The sequence below is a fragment of the Myripristis murdjan genome, chromosome 4, assembly GCF_902150065.1.
Source record: "Myripristis murdjan chromosome 4, fMyrMur1.1, whole genome shotgun sequence".
In the NCBI taxonomy this organism is placed as follows: domain Eukaryota; kingdom Metazoa; phylum Chordata; class Actinopteri; order Holocentriformes; family Holocentridae; genus Myripristis; species Myripristis murdjan.
Window position 1 is genome coordinate 24,059,547 of NC_043983.1, and position 18,365 is coordinate 24,077,911.

The 18,365-nt window shown below is 39.9% G+C and overlaps 1 protein-coding gene across 2 annotated transcripts in view; it reads left to right on the forward strand.

Moving 5' to 3' along the window:
- Nucleotides 1–18,365, forward strand: part of pde4ba (phosphodiesterase 4B, cAMP-specific a) — a 195,472-nt gene that overhangs the window by 38,253 nt on the left and 138,854 nt on the right. The window contains exons 1-2 of one of the 2 annotated variants that reach the window (XM_030049073.1): nucleotides 1,687–1,990; nucleotides 9,861–10,099. In XM_030049073.1, the coding sequence (XP_029904933.1) occupies nucleotides 10,029–10,099 (71 nt within the window). In that variant the 5' untranslated portion in view covers nucleotides 1,687–1,990; nucleotides 9,861–10,028. Of the gene's footprint in view, nucleotides 1–1,686; nucleotides 1,991–9,860; nucleotides 10,100–18,365 lie in introns of those variants that run through there. The other variant, XM_030049071.1, reaches the window with a different exon arrangement.

Consider the following 18,365-nt stretch of genomic DNA (forward strand, 5'->3'; position numbering starts at 1 on the left):
CCCCAAACAAGCTAAATTTATCACATCAGACATTTTGCTATATATAGAGAGAGAGAGGAGGCAATTTATTTTTTTCTTTGTCTTCGTCTGAGAGATGGGGATCAGGCTATTTCATAGCAATAAAGAAAAGATGATAATAAAAGAAAGAAACTGGTGATAATAATTCACCAAACACTTTTATTAATATCCCTTTCCTCAGTCAACCACAGGGGAATATTTCATCACTTTTAACAGCCTATAAATTGAACGGAATGGAATTATTAGTCTTGAAATTGGCTTTTATCCAAACACAACAGCGAATTTTGTGTTGGATAACAAGCACTGCTGCAGTAGCATGTGAACCTCCTCTCTTCTCTCCATTTTTTCCCCCAAAATAAAATATTTTTTTCTTTCTTTCTATTTTTTTCTTTTCTTTTTTAATTTCTTTTTGATTCATTCTTAATATTCTGTCTTTGTGGAAGGCTTTACAGCATTGTATAAGTACAGAAGTCACTACCTTTGAAAATGTGTTTAATGTATTGTAATATGTGTATGAAATGTTTAGTGTGTGATATCTTAATGCATCTGTCTGGGATGCATAAGAACAAAACAAAGCCACTAGGGTACTATCATCTACACACAGCTGCGCTCCCATCTTCACCACCATGTTTGTCTATTCACACGCTGCAAAACAATAACCCCGGAGCAGTGAGCCATTCACTACCATCAATTATAATGTGTGTGTGCATGTTTTTGCACGTGCATGTGTGCTAGTTGTGTCTTTGTGTATGCACGGTGTGTGCATTTATATTCATGTTTGTCTATCCAAAGTGTGTGTATGCCACTGTGCTCAGCTTCAGATGAAGATTATGTCTTATTTCATATGATCTTAATCAGTCTCTTTCAGCTCCTCTTCTTCTTTGCCAGTGCCCCCTTCCCCCACTCTTATACATCGTCCCCACTGTCTTTCTCCAAAGCTGCTCCCCCCCCCCTCCTGTCCCTCAAATTCTTAAAGTCGCTGTCTCACTCTCTCCCCCAGTGTTTCACTGATATCCTCTTTCTCTCTCTCCTTCTTGCTGTCTCTGTAAATCTTTTCTTTCCTGTGCCTGCATCCTCCTCCACCCCCTGTGTAACTGATGGGAAGCAGGTATTGCTTTCTCATCTCTTCATTTCCTCCATGTTGTTGGTTGCCATAGTGTCACAATGGTAAGAGTACAGAGAGATAGGGTTGGGGTTGGGTTAGGAATGGGAAAGGTGCCAAACAGGAATGCCCTGTGATGCGCTCTGCCACCAGTTTGTTGATGTTAGTCAAAAATTACGCATAATACAAATGTTTGGTGGTGTTAAGAGAGGGAATTCTTTGAAAAGTAAACACTTTTTTAAACAAATGACTGAAACCCATGCAGTGCCCCTTGTATTTTCCATTCATTCATTCATTTTCCAAATCGCTTATCCTCGTAAGGGTCATTTTCTTAAAGTTGCCTCTAGTAAGAAAAAGTTACCCTTGCAAACCAGGTAGGTCTCACAGTTTGATCACACTGCAAAAATATCTGGCTTCTCTCCTCCTGAGAGTAATTTCACTTGGGGCATTACGGCCTTACATTATTTACATCTTCAAACCAATCAGAATGATGAGTCATATGATGCAGGCAGTGTGCTGCTAGCTTACCGGTAAACAGTGTTAAGTAGCTTAACACATGAGAGCAGTATTTACCATTTGTATGTAGCATGGACTTCATTCACTGCGATCCCAGTCAGATTTTCTTGATACATTTCAGCATTCATCAGCCAAGATTCTGGGCTACTTGGGGAGAAAAAAAATCTGGCAACTTTCATAGATGATAGGCAAGCTGAGATGGCAGTGATACCCACTTTTGTTGTGGGTTCAGTTCTCCATGCAACCAACAGAGACACGCCGATGAGAACTGGGTTCTCCCTCTGTGCTGTTTTTGTCTTAGAAATTCAAATCCGGTAGGAAGAAGAGCGACATCATAATCTTCCTAATAAAAAGGTATGTCTTCAGTGTCGTCTTTTTAAAATACTTTTATGTCCCCATTTCTAGCCTCCTGCTGCGGAGAGAGACCAGGCATTTCTCACAGTGTGGAAAATTCATATTTATTTCAGTAGATGTTCTAAATTATCTGACATGTTATAGTATGCTTATTCAGCTCTTAAATAAAAAATATTTCACAGAATTGGCTGCTGCTTGGTGGTTGATACAGTACTAATGCAAAATTGATGCTGGCCTTAGGAACTGCTACAGTTGCTACAGCCGCAACTCCCATCTTACCAGTACAGTACACAAGCCAGAGGAAAACCTTTGTGGTTGAAATGCATTACATTTATTCTTTGTGCTCTGTGTGGTATTACAAAGCCATCAAAGTTGCACTTTGTGTGTCGAACTATCTAGTTACACATGTGCCCGATTCTTGTTTGTGTAGTTGTCCTGCTGAATTTCCTTTGGCACTCCTTTTAACTTTGACAATGGCTGATACTGTATTTGTGTATTTACAGCTGTGCTTTGGCCTACTTTAAAAGACCTTGTCGCAGATGCATATGCTGCATAATACTACTTTATGCAAATGTAGCCTTGACAGATGAGGCTACAGCACCACATTAACTTCTCTACGAGACATATTCAGCAATCAAGGGCAGGTGTGACTGGGACATTGCTTAGGGCAGCTGGGACTGCGTCTGGTTGTGTGTGTATATGTGTGTGTATGCTTTTGCTTGTGTTAACTGCACGTAAGTGAACATTGTGGCGACTGGTGGGAATACATATGTGTGTGTGTGTGTGTGTGTGTGTGTGTGTGTGTCTGTGTGTTTGACTAATGACTATGTCTCAGTCGTATTAGAGGTCTCAGGAAGACAAAGAGGCCATGGGGGTAAAGCTGCTAATGGACTAATGGACCCTCAACTCCTCCACACACACACACACACACATACACACACACACACATTTGCGGGCATTGCAGACAGGGTCACCTAAGGATAAGAGAAGGTGAGGAAGAAGTGATTGGAAGAAGAATAGATTGTACCAGGTCTTAGAATGCACTCTTCACACTGACATTTTTCTGTCTTTTATGCTTACTTTCATTATTTAAACATTTAGCTAATGTTCTTATTCTGAGCATCTTACAGTGAGTGCCCCAGTAGATGAAGTTTCTGTTTCTGTGTCGCCATCAATAAAAGTAACCAACAGTCGGGAGTATAAAGGTCAGAGCCATGGTGCCCTGATATCAGTACTGTTAGAGAAGTGCTTGAAAGAAAAATATGAGTCAAGGACAGGAGTAGTATATTTTTTGCTTTTCTTTTTTCATCTTGTCATTCTTTTCTCAAGGCAAAAAGAAGCTTGAAGAATTTGATGCCAGGCCACCAGGAATGCATTTGGTGCTATAGGGGGCTGGTCTTTTTATGATGCAGTATCTTAAAATGAAATATGTGCTCTGCAAAGCATCGGTTTTTATTTGTATCCATGTTCTGAAAAAGTGAGGTAAAATGCAGCTCCTCTGTATATTAAGGTGAACTGAGACACACCTCCAGGGAGCACCGACTAGTGATGCTGGACATGGGAAAGGTGTGCATCGGGAGGTGCACTGAAAGGCACTAAGGTTCCACCTGATCTTCCAGAGCAATACAATTCACAGTTAAAACGATGTCAGGGAAATGACCAGAGCCATAAATAACTAACTGAACAGCTCACTGAACACATGTGCATGCTGTCAACTTAATAGCCCAACTGTAGCTGCATTTTTGATGCATGTTGGATTAAGTGCACCTAGAGCTAACTGATGTAGGTGTGATATAGGTGATCCTGTGAGTTTCATCACAGCTCCTAGAGGTGATTAGCATATAAAAAATGAGAAAAATACAACATTTGCCCACTATGAAGGGATTACATGAAGCGGACGTAGATGTCAAGACCCAGTTATTTGATGCTGAACTGGCATGGTGAAAAGTAAGGGCATTGTGGACAAGTGGTGGATACACTTTGCCAATACATGCCAAGACCTTTTCTACTGAGAGAAGATTTAATTTCAACTTTCATTTTGCATGATCAAAACCTTGCCCCAGGTTTATCCAAAAATTAGACTGTTCCCATTGATCAGTTTCATTGAGAACTATTTCCTGCTGCAGAACACAGCAAGCTGTATCTTTCTGCCCTGAATTTCTTCTCCTCTGGGGTGGTTTGAGCTCCATCATGCATGCGTCCCTAAAATCACCCTCTCTTAAAGATGGGACGTGCCTCATTCCTTTGATCTGTTGTCAGAGCACTAGAGGAGATGAGATAAAACAAAACAAAAACAAAAAAGTGAGTAAGTTCAAACTTGAGATGATTTAATCATTTACACTGTAGTGTTTGCCTTCATAACAAGTCTCTATACCTTTCTTGTACTTGAAAATATCAGCTGATTAGTAATGTGGTCACAGCTTTGTGCCTGCTGAATCACTCCAACAGAATTAGCTGGACCTCTTAGGCAGTGACTCATTCAATCGTTCTTTTACACCTCAGTTTACGAGGAGAGTAGTAATCACAGCCTTTACTTATCAAGGTTTGTGCATGCAGGTGATTCAGAGTGTAGCTTGGCCTTGGTCACCTAATTGTTAGGTTATGGTATCGCTCACAATAGCCGTCTGCCAGGAACAGGTCTTGATGATTCATCTGCAACGTACAGATGTATTATGTATTCTGCAAGGTGTCGTGACTTCTACAATGGCCATAGACAGTAAAATAGTCTTGAGTAAAATAGTTAATTTGATGTAATATATTCATAGCAACTCACATTATTATTCTACAAGCATATATTTGCAGCTGCTGAAGATAGAGCCATTAATGTTGCAAAAAAATCAACCTACCCATTGGGGCAGTGGATGGGTTTTGGTCAGTGTCTAATTTGTCATAACAATTTGGTATTCACTGGACAGGGAACTATACTGGAACATAGGACTGGGCAGTATTTTGATATTACATCAGTATTAAGATATGAGACTAGATATCATCTGGGATTTTGGATATCATCATATTGTGATATGGCAAGTGTTTTCATGCTCTGGCTTTAAAGCCTGTATTACAGTAAGGCGATTATAGTTATTATATTGGCATTTCTAATTTATCAGAAATCTCATTGTGGAAATATTTTTTCATCATTTTATTGTCACAATATCAGTATTGAGGTATTTGGTCAAAAGTATCATCATATTTGATTTTGTCCATATCACCCAGCCCTATTTGAAAATAATGAGAGCCCAAGAATGTGTAACTACCATCTAAAACACTGTCAGCTGTGTGACTGTTCCTTTTTATGACAACGATTCACTTGTTACTTAAAACAAACAAACAAACTAAAAAAGTTTTACATCAAAAATCTAAAATAAGATATTGACCTAGTGCAGAAAGGAGTCAAAGTACCAAAATTTTATCAAAGAAGACAATTAGGCCTCAATAAATGAGACTTACAGTGGTTTTAATCAGTAGTCTACTCAAATAGTGCTAGTAGAATTGAAAATATAAACAAATTCTAACCGTCAATTATAAACAGGTACCATATCAACATAATCACAGCCCAATTATCAGGATTGAAAATGTAAATGGGAAACGTGTCACAAAAACGCCTGCCCATAATGAGCACAACAGAGAGGAAAGCAAGGTCACCTTCACGCCACAATAGTGCACTGTCTGATATTTCAGACTAATTGCTCCATGTACTCATGAAAATGTTCATCACATTGTCATGTTGCATATTACTAAGGCACATTGCTAATGCAATGCACGTTGCATTTAGCGGCCTCACCTCAGGCTGCTGATTTAAGGTACTTTTTAAGTTAGCAGAACATCATTATGACATGGTTTACACAACATCAAACCCACTTAAATTTAAACCCACACACCAGACAGGATATTAGTGTAAAATCATGTTGACCCTGAAAGAGAGATGCTACACCGTGTTCTGCAGTCTCTCATCACCTCAGATTCATTATGAGTTACAAGGGCATTGGTTGGCAGCCAGGATGCTGCAGTGCTTTCTCATTTTTACCAAACTGGTAATGACAGAGCTCTGATTTCACCCTAGTGTTCTCCTGTTTCTCAAATTTTATGTGTCGCTCCCTTCATTCTAGTATTTCTTTTGTGCTGCATGTGTGTGCATCCTCTTGTGTAAATGTGTTTTCTTTCTCTGTATGAAATCGTTGTCATCTCTATGTAATCTCACCAATCTTACCCTGAGTCTTTTCTGTAGTGCAGCCCTTCTCACTTTGTCCTTGCCTTTGTCCCATCTACTTTCTCAGTCCTCATAGAAAAGTATTGCTGTCCCTTCCTCATAACTCGAATGACTCTTCAACTATAAAGCCAACCATCTCACAATAGCAGTGTTAACCGAATTATAATAACATACAACACAATGAAGTGTTTTGTGTTTTCTCATTCACATTGTCTTTCTCTCACTCCCCTTCTCTTGCACTGTTCCTCTAGCCCTTTTTTGCTTATAGAGGTCATTGCAGCAGTGTATTTTCATTTTATAAAGCTCCTTTTTCCTGCCTTAAACTAATCAAACAAATTTCATACTGCTTCTTTATTTTGAAGACTACCACGTATTTATACCCCTCCAACACAGCAGTTGCCAGATTAATTTGTTTTAAGTGTTTTCTCTCAAACCAAGCTGTCCCTCAACTTGTTCAAGACAAAAGGATGAGTCTGAATGATCTGTCATGCTACTAGATATTCATTACTGACTCTGAAATTTAGAAGCATTTGTTTCCTGACTGCTAAAAATACACATTATAAGAGCGTTTCCCAGGTTTCAGAATTGTAAACACAAAGTGGCAAACCTAAAAAAAAAACAGAGAGAAAGATAGAGGAAGAAACAGGCAATTAAGTAGAGAGTGGATTTTTAAAGAGTTGCCAACTTAAATTTGCAGTTACAGATGTGTCTTACACACACATGCATCATGGTCATCGCCATATACGCATGCACAAAGTCTTTCAAATGCACACTCTCTTTCTTTCTCATTCACACTTGTCGAGATTTATCATGCCCCTCAGACACACCGTATAAATTAGGCTGCGCAGCTGAGGAATAAACATGGTTATTTATGCCCTCTAATCAGTTGGCTACACGGCACACACTAACAAGACAAATTAAGCCGGTAAATGAGGCGGAAGGAAAGACCGGAGGCCTCTGTGGAGGAGAGAGATGATGAGAAAGAGAAAAAAAACAAAAACAGAATCATGGGATGACTGAATGAGACCTGTGCTGCTTATCTCCATATCCGGTACAGTAAGGTTTAAGACATCCAGTGGAGTTACCATTTAATGTGGCCTCTCGGCATCATGCCCCCTTGCAGAGCTGCGTCATGTGAAACACTGATGTCTCATATTCCTACAAGAGATTAGGTCTTGTGTATTTGAAAGATGGTTCTCTCTGACCAAACCTCAGCTGCGACGGCCTGACCAGAGCACTAATGTCAGGCTTGCAGGATTTTTTTTTTCACCTCTTTCATGAGGTCACCTGAGACAAAGGTTTAGGGTGGCATGAGGAGACCGGTGAATGTCTTGTTGCTGGAGAGAACACCTGAAAATAGGATGTCTGTGGCTGATACCATCTTCAGTCAGAAATGAAACTATGGCGCCCCTTAGTGGGCAAGGTGCTTTTACAGTGAAAAAAATGAGTATTGGCTCATGGCAATTAAACTGGGGACTCTATTGACTATTGATTCAAAGGAATGCTTTTTCATATTTTTCTTAATTTTAGTTGTTCCTTTCATCTTCACCATCTCAAATAATCCCTCTTCATTTCTTCTGATTTCTCTAACTGAGTCCTTGTCCTGCTAAGCAGATTTGAAGGGTGTACAGTAAAGAGATCAGAAACACCTAAAACATATTTTTAGGTATTAAGTGATATTTTGGTGCTGTTTTAAATGGAAGACAACAATTCTCCCCATTTCTTCCAACTATATTAGTGCATATGTTAAACTGGAGGGGAGTAAACAACAGTTCTCTTTTTTCTGGGGATAAAATTCAAAGGTAGATGAACATGCATGGATGTTTTGTGGTGTTGTGCTTTAGTTTGACTAGGTAATTAGATTTACTTAAACTATCCCCCTGTTAATCCCAATTCATTGCAGTTTTATAGTTGGGTAGACAGAGCAAAACTGAAACTGGTACTAAAAACAGATTACCTCTTGTGTTCTCTCTCTCTCTCTCTCTCTCTCTCCCTCTCTCTCTCTCTCTCTGTCCCTTATCATTATAGCATATAAATCAAATGGGGTTTGTTGGCATGCTTAATGCCAAAATTAAAATGTAGTAATAATGATAACAATAATACATGCATTCAAATTACTGTCAGTATGCTAACAGGGATAAAAAGCTGTACTTGAACAATAAATAAGATACAAGAGTTAAGCCATGTTTACTGAAAAGTGAATATATCTCTCTCTCTTCCCCTTGATCAGATTCAACATTTAGCTCTCTCTGTAGCTCTCTCTATTCTTCATCTCTCTTCTCTTTTTAGATGCAGAGAACCTCTGTGAGCTCAACTCACTCACTTGGCATATACATCAATTTGGGTTAAGTTAGGTTAAGGCTAGGGGTCAGGTTTTGATTGTGGCTAAATAAGAAAACTACTAAACTACAAATGAAAACCTCACTCACAGTAAAACAAAACAAAACAAAAAACACCTGAACACAATGTCCTTACTTTCCACCTCACCACTTCAGTGTCAAACAGCTGCCTCTTTTCATTTGTGTCTGCTTCCTGTAATCCTTTCATTGTGGGATTTTTTTTCCCTTTTTTTTTTTCCTTTTTAGATTCAAAGCTTCTATGAGCTGTAATGAAACTCACTCAGTCACTAATGGGATCATGTTACCTGTAGGTGCGCTTCCTGTGGATGTGCCAGCATGCCACTTCTTACGTGGCAAGGGAAGAGCAAACTGTTGAAAAGGAGTGTGGGTGGCAGCTATAATAGGCTATTGGCTATTACGCGAATTTTATATCTGTAGCGGTTGGCTCCTCATTAAAACCAAATAATGTTTGTATTTATACAAGCGTTGTGATGGCAATCCAATGAATGAGGAGTCACCATGATCTATCTAGAATATGTGTCACTGAGTCAGGGTGGCAAAACTGGCGTGTGCTAGTTGGGTTTTGGAGCATACCTAATCATTCAGGAAGCAAGTTTAACATGCATCTGAAACACTGCTAAGACTGTGCTATTAAGTTGACCACATGCATAAGTGTACAGTTACCTCATCAGTTCTCTGGTCAGCCATTTATTTCTACCTATGCTCCTTTCACTGGCAGCATTTTAAACACAAACTGTATCACATTGGTCCCAGCATCTAACTGGGACTAACCACTGACACAGGCATCAGTAGTTTGTGATCCCTGAAGGTGTGCATTGGCTCACTGTAATAAACAGAGAGGCTGCATTTTATTTCATGTTTCAGATTTGTTTTATACAAACAAATGCATTGTAACTTCCAGAGGAACTTGGTGTGTGTCCCGGTGATGCCATAATCACAAGAAGATGGTGCCTGGAGTGTTTTCTTGCTGTAATTAAAATGTTAAATTTGTGTTTTGCTGACATTAAGTGTAGCCTTATTTGTTGTGTTTTTTCTCTTTATCTATCTGAAAATTTAACTAGTTTAAAGGTCTACATTTATGTTCAGTTTGCCTACCGATGGTCACTGAAGAACCTAGGCTCCCTCTGAATTTTTTTTTCAAACTCCCCCCACTATCCCTCACACACACACACACATGCACCCCTCTTTTCAGTCTTTATCTCCCTCCATCTTTTTCTCTGTGGTGAAGCAGTGTTTTTGATAAAATCATTTTGACTCATGTTTCCAGCCGTCTCATCCTCCATCTGTGTCTGTCTCCCTTCAGGACAGCAGAGAGCCTCCAGACTGCTGCCTTAGTGAGTCTTTCACCTCCCCGTCTTGCACGCTGGGTGTTGACCTGCGCCGGGGGCGACGCCGCTTCTCAGGCAACCTGCAGCTGCCCCCACTGTCATGGCGACAGGGGGAGAGGTCACGGACGCCGGACGATGAAGTCATGGCCAGGCCGACCTCCCTGCCATTTGGAGCCCCTCCCAGGATAGACATCACCCCAGTTGACCCTGACTGGTGAGCAGACTCCACAAGCCTGTTTCTTTGTAATCCTGTCTGGTCAGGATGTTGATTCTCAAACAAGGGGCAAAAAGTTTGGATAAGCAGGATATATCCAATATTTGAAGAACTAACTGAGAATTGATGCTTTGCTTTTTAAAATTACTCCTGCTATCAGGTGAAAACCCTGTTAGTGATTTTCATCTTTCAACTTGAACTTAATGATAACATGGCTCCCATTCGAAAACCTGGGAAAAACATGGGTTTTCAAACAGGTCCTTAAAATCATCCAATAAAGAAACTTGAGGCCATGTCCACTAACATCAAAATGGAATTGAATCCTGCCAATCAGTGCAACAACTGCATGAAAAGCAAATGGTACTACGTATCTTTTTCTGTATTTATTTATTAGCAAACTTAAACTCCATTGTATTTGCTGACAGTGGCTTCTGGTTCTTTGCTATATGATACCATGGTTCACCATATGCTGAGAAACTTCTGCAACACTTGGGGTTATGAAACTTTTTCAAAATCGCTTGGATAAACTCAAAAATGCATGATGGTCATGCTAAAAATATGTCTTTTTCTCTTTTCCTTTTTGAAAGTTTTATATTTGGAGATATGAAGTTTTCACCTGTGAGGCATCCAATCCACATTTTGAGTTGATTTGATTTGAAGTGATTTGGTCCCACTTCACACATACACATACAATATACACATTGTGACGGGGGCTTAGGTGCAAACAACCTGCCACATACAACTTGTGGGAAGTACCTGTAGCGGTTAGTATAACCCTGTGGCTGGCAGTTTATATTGGGTGTCTTGTGTATAGTCAGATGCAGCACTTATTTTTATGTTTTTGTTTGTTAATTTCTCTTCTAAAGAATATACTATTTTTTCCCCATCTGTATCACATTATCTGTCAGTGGCTGCTGTCTGAAACAGATTGTTGTGTCACAAACATTTTGAGTTGGATCTACAACTGGTTTGAGCTCCACTTCAATTTCATTATGTATTCTGTAGCTGTTTACCGAGTGGGATTTAAGTAGAACACCTGGCACTGGGATAACTCTGACAGAATGGCATGACATTAGCCAGCAATCAGTTAAAACCTCACAACACCGGATGCGCAGTTTGAGATTTGTAAACTCACACAACATTGCAAGTACATCGTATTTGCTCGAATTGCTTGGTGGTTTACCACCATTTGTTGTGTAGATGGTACATATTTTTCTGCCTTGTCCCATTTAAGCAAGTCCTCTTTGATGTTTTCTAGGTTTCTTCATGTGGCCTACAGCATGTTTTAAATGGAAATGTAATAGCACATTGATCACAGAATGGTGTCTCAGGCAGAAATGCATGACTCAGTGTAGACATGCTACTGCTCAGGTAATTTATGTGTATGGCTTTGAACTACTGTAGATGGTGCATGTGAAGATATTGCTCATACCTTTGAAGTTACTTAATGGGGGGACTCAAAGGGAAATTAAATTCAGCTTGAATGCTTAATCAGTGGAGACACAAGGCAAGCTCCAGCAGCTCCAGTTACTGCAGACATACTAAGTACTAAGTGTTTGAGACGGGATCAGTAATCCTGTTACGATACCTGACTATCACTGACTGGCCTGCCATGTTGCATTCAGACCGTTTAAGATGACACTGCATCGCTTAATTTTTTATGCACCCTTCACCAGGGAACACACTCACACACACAAACACAGTGGCTGGTGCTCAATGCAGCTTGTTGTCCAGGACTATCAAATTACAATAGGCTTTTAGTTAATAAGCTAATCAATCCTCATTAGCTCTGCATTCAAGTTAGTGAATGAATGAATGAAAGAATGGATGAAGTTTATTTTCATGTTTTGTCCAGACCTATCACATAGGGGAGTGTAACACACCAAAACTAGAAAAATAATGTACATCCAATTTCATTTCCAGGTTCCAGGTTACATTTAAGGTACACACACACACACACACACACACACACACACACACACACACACATACACAAGTAGTGGCTTTGAGAAAAGGATTATTGAACAAGAGGATGGGCACGGTTACTGAGATGAAAAGAAGAGATGAAAATCCTTTTCCTAAAAAGCTAAAATTATGAAAATGAAGATAAAAGTCCTTTTACTTGGTTGAAGTGATTCAGTGAGTTTTAAATGGTCTTTACTGCTCCAGGGGCTTGTTGACTTCACCAATACAAGACCAAAAAAAAGCCACGTCAAATTCTAATTCATAGAAAGTCATTAAAATTGACTCACAAAAAAAAAAAAAAAAAAAGTTTATAAGCCTCTCAATCTAAAATACCAGTATTTATTCTGTGCTGTGATGTTCTGTGACAAATCATATTTGAATCTAAAGATTAAAAAGAACATTCTGGTTTCCAGAAAATCACTGAGTGGGTGTTTGAAAATCTACATTGTTGTGTTTCTGCCAGAAGGGGGCAATGTGAACATAGCTGATCGGGCTGGGCTTACACAAACACACACAATCACACAAACACATGCAGATGTACACACAAATGCACAGGTAAATTAGATTTTTGATTAAATGTTTATTGGTATTGGATCTTTTTACGTCTGCAGTGCACTGGGGGAACCGCAGGTTTGACTTTTGGTGAGGTGTGTGTCAATAACCCTGGTAGTTGGCGCAGATGTTTCCCCTGTGTGTGTGTGTGAGAGAGAGATTCTATTTGTTATTTTGTCCTGGCTATCTTCAATTTGTCATGCCACCCAGTCCCCTTCAGGCATCGGTGCTGTTAGGTGTTAAGGTCAGCAGACGCTTCCTACAGGTCTGATCACACGCCTCCTTTAGTGAAGCCCTCAGCTGTTATTTGTCTGTGTGTGTGACATTATTTCAACATCAGTCCTTGGCATTGCATCTCTTCCTCCCCATCCCTGCACCTTCAGCTTGTACTCATTTAAGTGCCTGCATCATTTTTTTTTTTTTTTTTTTTTTTTTGGGTGAGAGGAGGAGGGAGCAAGAAGTTATTTTGGGATTCAATTATTTTTCTTGCTGACGTACACAGTTGTTTTAGAGCACACAGTCCCTCACGCATTGATTGTGTTTGTGTGGGTAGAGGTGCTTGTGCTGTGTTGGTGCAGGTGTACAGAATACTGTAAGTGTGTGTGAAAATGTGTAACTTTGTGTGTGTGCATGCATGAGTGTGCTTAAGTGTGTTTTCTGAATAAATTTGTGTTGGAGAGAGTTTTGCATTCGACAGAGAGGCTGAGAGTTAAGAGATTGGAGTGAAAATCAATGGCCACATTTACACGCATGCTTACAGTTAAACTTGTTGGAGGCAACACTTTGACTACAGCAAATGTCATATTAACACTGAAGCCAGTTAATTTTAATCAGGAAAAGGCCATTATTAATATATATGTAGATTTCTCGATGTCTTGTTTAGAGTTTGACAAGTATTTTGGCTGGCCAATAGTGACTGGCATGGCTGATCACAGATAAAGAGATCAATATCAGTATCAACATTTGTTACCCTGCATGCCAAAAATAGACATTACATATTACAGTAAAAAGCACTTCAGAAAATTGCAAAAGTGTTACGATTAAATAGTTTGTTCAGTGTGGTGTATGGTGTGTTGTACAGCATGTGAGTTGGCAGTGTAGCATATGACAGCTGAGCAGATGGCGATGTATATTTTCAGCTGTAAGATATCAAGGCGCCAGCATGTGTCTTGATTACAGCTATTTGACCACCAAATTTGAGGATTCCTTGCTGTAAATGTGTGGTTTTATATATTGGGGGGAAAAAAAGTCCACCAGTTTATTGTTATTTGGCTGAAGGAACAATCTGGCAATGAGAGGGTGAAGAACCGGGGTTGATGTACTGCTGAGTTGATGAGTTGATGGATTGCAGGGGTGCAGCAGAGTGATCAGCAATCAGGGAGCCAGAGGAGTGAGACACCCACAACACATAGACACAGAGAGAGAGACAGAGAGAGAGAGAGAGACAAGGGAGCACAGGAAACACAAGGAAGAGGAATTACTGGAAACACAAGGAATAAACTGCACACCATGACAATGATGATGATGATGATGATGATGATGACAACAATTGTGACAATGTTAGCGAAAATGACATTGATGGAGCTGCTGCTGCTCCTGTTTGTGCTAATGACTTTGTATAATAAGAGTAAATAATGGTGCCCCACAGACTGTGACATATCAGCAGTCTTATAAGTTTATTACAAGCCAAGGAAAGACATGGATCTAATAAACCTGGGTACGGCATCAAGGTTGATGCATGTAAACTGTAAAATGATCACACCCACTGAATCTCATAGGCTACGACACAAGAGAATACACAAGAAAACATTACCAGCATGCATTATCCATCTGTCCAGCTGTAGTGTTAAACCATGAAGCCAAGCAAGAATAATGCCCTTGCAATAGTGGGATTAATGTGTTTGGACAAAATGCCGAAGAGGACGAGGAGGAGGAGGAGGAGAATGGACCCAAACATTTTCTTTTTTCTTTTTGCTTGTTTTATTGCTGCTTGTTTCATTGGGTTTAGCGCCAGCGTCATTTTGATCAGTGCGTCATTTTATGCTGCATTCCTTTTTTTTTTTGGCATTTCTGCTTAATTTGGTAGTTACAGTAGAGAGAGACGGGAGAGGAGGGGGAGGGAGAGGGGATGACATGAAGCAAAGGGCCTGGGCTCGCCTTAACAAGTGGTACGTGCTCTACCAGGTCAGCTACTGGGGCAACCCTTGGTTATGCTAAATTTCTGACAAAGTCCGATTTTTGTCCCAGGCTATCTTTGGACACATCTTTGAAGCTCTCTCACAGTGCAATGCAGGACCACTGTTTTGGACTGTTTGGATATCGCAACATTTCTTCCATGTAGGTCATCTTTTTGTCTGGGACAGCCCAAAATCATACAGTATATACCCGGCCTAAGACAGCGGCAATCATTTTAATTGCATTTGATCATATTTCTGTGAGTAAAATACATCCAGTCAAGATGTGTCACAAGAAACAACTTTTAGGAACCAGGGGCTTAGCTTAACACAAGTTTCTGGAATCAAAATTTTGATTGCTGTTACTGCTGATACTTGTGTTTTAGTATCAATATGGACGAAACTTGATACCCCACTCTGTAACTCATTGTTGCTATTCTAATAGCCTTAGTTTTATGCTTAACAACTGAAAGGCTTTAAGTTCCTGTCCTTCTTACAGGACTGGAAATCATAATGAGAGCACATAATCATATTGTTTTATTGTTGTCACAACAACATGTTTCACACAGTTCCTCTAATTTGTTCCTCTGCTTTGTTTTCTACAGGAGGGCTACAGGTCAATGTTTGACTCACCACTCAGTGCTCTAATTTTAGTGTAGCCTATATATTTAAATTGTTGAAACACATAATGTTTCTGTTGAGTTTCTAGTGAGTGAGTTTAGCTTCCATGAAGGTGGTAGGAAAAAGTGACTATCAGACCTTGGAGTCTGTTTACAAACAAACTGTTCTTAGGCAAGCCGAGAGAATAGTGACTGAACCATCCCATATTCTTCATTTAGAATATGACCTCCTGCCCTCGGGCAGACGATATAGAGTCCCTCACTGTAAACTCAACCGTTTAAAGAATTCATTCATTCCAACCTCCATCAAATTCTTAAACAATGCTGCTTGAGGCCGAAGTTTGTGCAATAATTTTTGTAGTGTTTTTATTATGGTGATCATTTGGCATGTATTACGTATGTATAGTGTATGTATGTGTTATGTTATGGGTTATGTGCAATACTGCTGGTGATGGTATGGCTGATGATATATTGTTTGTTGTCATTGTGGCTGTCAAGGTATTTATGGCGCAGCTGCTGAGTCCAAGACAAATTTCCCTGAGCGGGACAATAAAGTTTATCGTATCGTATCGTATCGTATCACATCATATCATATGGTATGGTATGGTATGGTATGGTATGGTATGGTATGGTATCGTATCAGTGTTTTGTAGGACTACTAAAAACTGTTTTCGTGGCCCTATCATGCATCCATTATGAGAGATGCTCATCTCCACTAAAATTCAAGACCAGTGCTCAACGTTCACTTACATGTAAACAAGGTTTCCATGTAGTTGTTCAGGCCAGATAGTGGCATGTTGGGTAGTTAAATGAGAATATTGCAAAATGCCTGGAGCAGTCATGTTTTACAGCCCTTTCTCAGTTTGTACTGTAGATATCCTATCATATTTACCACAACTACTCCCATGTGTGTGCTCATGTGTTGAAAACTGTAGCAAACATCACTCTATCTGTATTCTCTAGAGTTCTACACAAAAGAACATAATCCAAATCTGCAAATAGCCCAGTGGAAATATTAAAAATTCTCCTCAATTCATTCTCAATTCATGCTCTTGTTTTCTGCCTTGGTATTCAACCATTTCATACTTCTCCACCCCCCAGCCACGCCTCACTGTCTCTTGCTCTCTTTCTCACTCTTACTCTTATTCCTCTTTCTCTACTCATCCTCTCATCGCTCTGTGCCTTTATCCTTTGTGTTTTTTTAAATCTTGATATTAAGAATATACTTCATATGGACAAAATATGGTGATTCACAGCAACTTTTCAGACCTGTGTCTCTGTCCCATACATTAAATTTTACCATCTCCTGTCTCTCTTCCTGGCACTATCTGTGTCTTTCTCTATTTGTCTCTCTTTTTTGTGAATGAATACAGGTTTGTTAATCTGGGACACAACCCATTATTGTTTTTCACTTACCTCAGGGAGAGAGAGGACAAACGGGTGTGTTTTTATGTAACCGAAGATGCTACATTACATAAGACCCTTCATCTCACAGCCTTGAGCTAACTACCCCCCGCCACCTGACCCATACAAGCATGATAAACACACTTAGAGACACACAAGAGCCAAAGATGTCCTTTATAGTTGCCCTACTCGGGGTTTCACGCTGTGTGACTGGAGACCAAGGGAACAGGAAGCAGGCTGAGGAGGCTTTGTTGGAGGCTGTGACACTATGGGAGGTGACAGACAGGGCTGGGAGGCAGCACTGTGCACTCGTTCAGCAACGGTGGAACATCATAACTAGGAGAAATTCAGCAAAAATTCAGTTCAGGTATATCAGTTTCACCACAACCATTCTGTCTGTTTCCTCATACAAACAAGCATAGCATCATAGATAGGAACTGGCACTCTTAGCATGACAAATATCCAAACATGAATGCCATAATTTACCCCCCGTCACAAGTGTTTCTGAAAATTATAGGAGAAAAATTAAAGTATCAGTAATCAGAGTATGGGCAAAAATAAAACAGGCTAAACACTCTTTTTAAGAGTCACATGTGACTAAAAAGCATGCAGTTTACCCAACATTCTTGTTTTAGCCCCTTTACAGCAGTTCACTCTTGCTTACCCTTAACCATTTTCCAGTGCGTACCATACTATTTTTTTTAATGTTTGAGTGCATATTTTTCAGCTTGGTCCAAAATTCAGATTGCTGAAACTTGAAATTTGCTTGAGATCTCTGTGAACATCCAGCAGATATTTATTTTTGTCAAAATTGCTTTATCATTGTAATGTAGAGTGATTCCTGTATTGATTTTAAAAAATTCGCTCACACTCTGTTTGGTTGGAAGATCAAAGAAGGCAGAAGGCAAACGATAGCAGATGCTGGCATTGTGAAAAGTATGATATGTCTTTCTCTTTAAAAGAAGGTATGTTATGTTAAGGCTATTAAGGACAGCAAGTGGAGCTGAAGCGGTAGTGGCTCCCGGGCATGAAGCTTTTTTTCCCTGCCTGGAGTGTATATCTTCCCTCTTCCACTGCGGAAAGCCATAGAAAAACTCAACAAAGCACTAGAAATTACACCATACACTGCATTGTATGTATGTAAATATAGTTGACCTACACTATATTACCAAAAGTATTCGCTCACCCATTCAAATGATCAGAATCAGGTGTCCTAATCACTTGGCCTGGCCACAGGTGTATAAAATCAAGCACTCAGGCATGCAGACTGTGAAACAAGACATTTGTGAAAGAATGGGCCGCTCTCAGGAGCTCAGTGAATTCCAGCGTGGAACTGTCATAGGATGCCACCTGTGCAACAAATCCAGTCGTGAAATTTCCTCGCTCCTAAATATTCCACAGTCAACTGTCAGCTCTATTATAACAAAATGGAAGCGTTTGGGAACAACAGCAACTCAGCCACGAAGTGGTAGGCCACGTAAAGTGACAGAGAGGGGTCAGCGGATGCTGAAGCGCATAGTGCAAAGAGGTCGCCGACTTTCTGCACAGTCA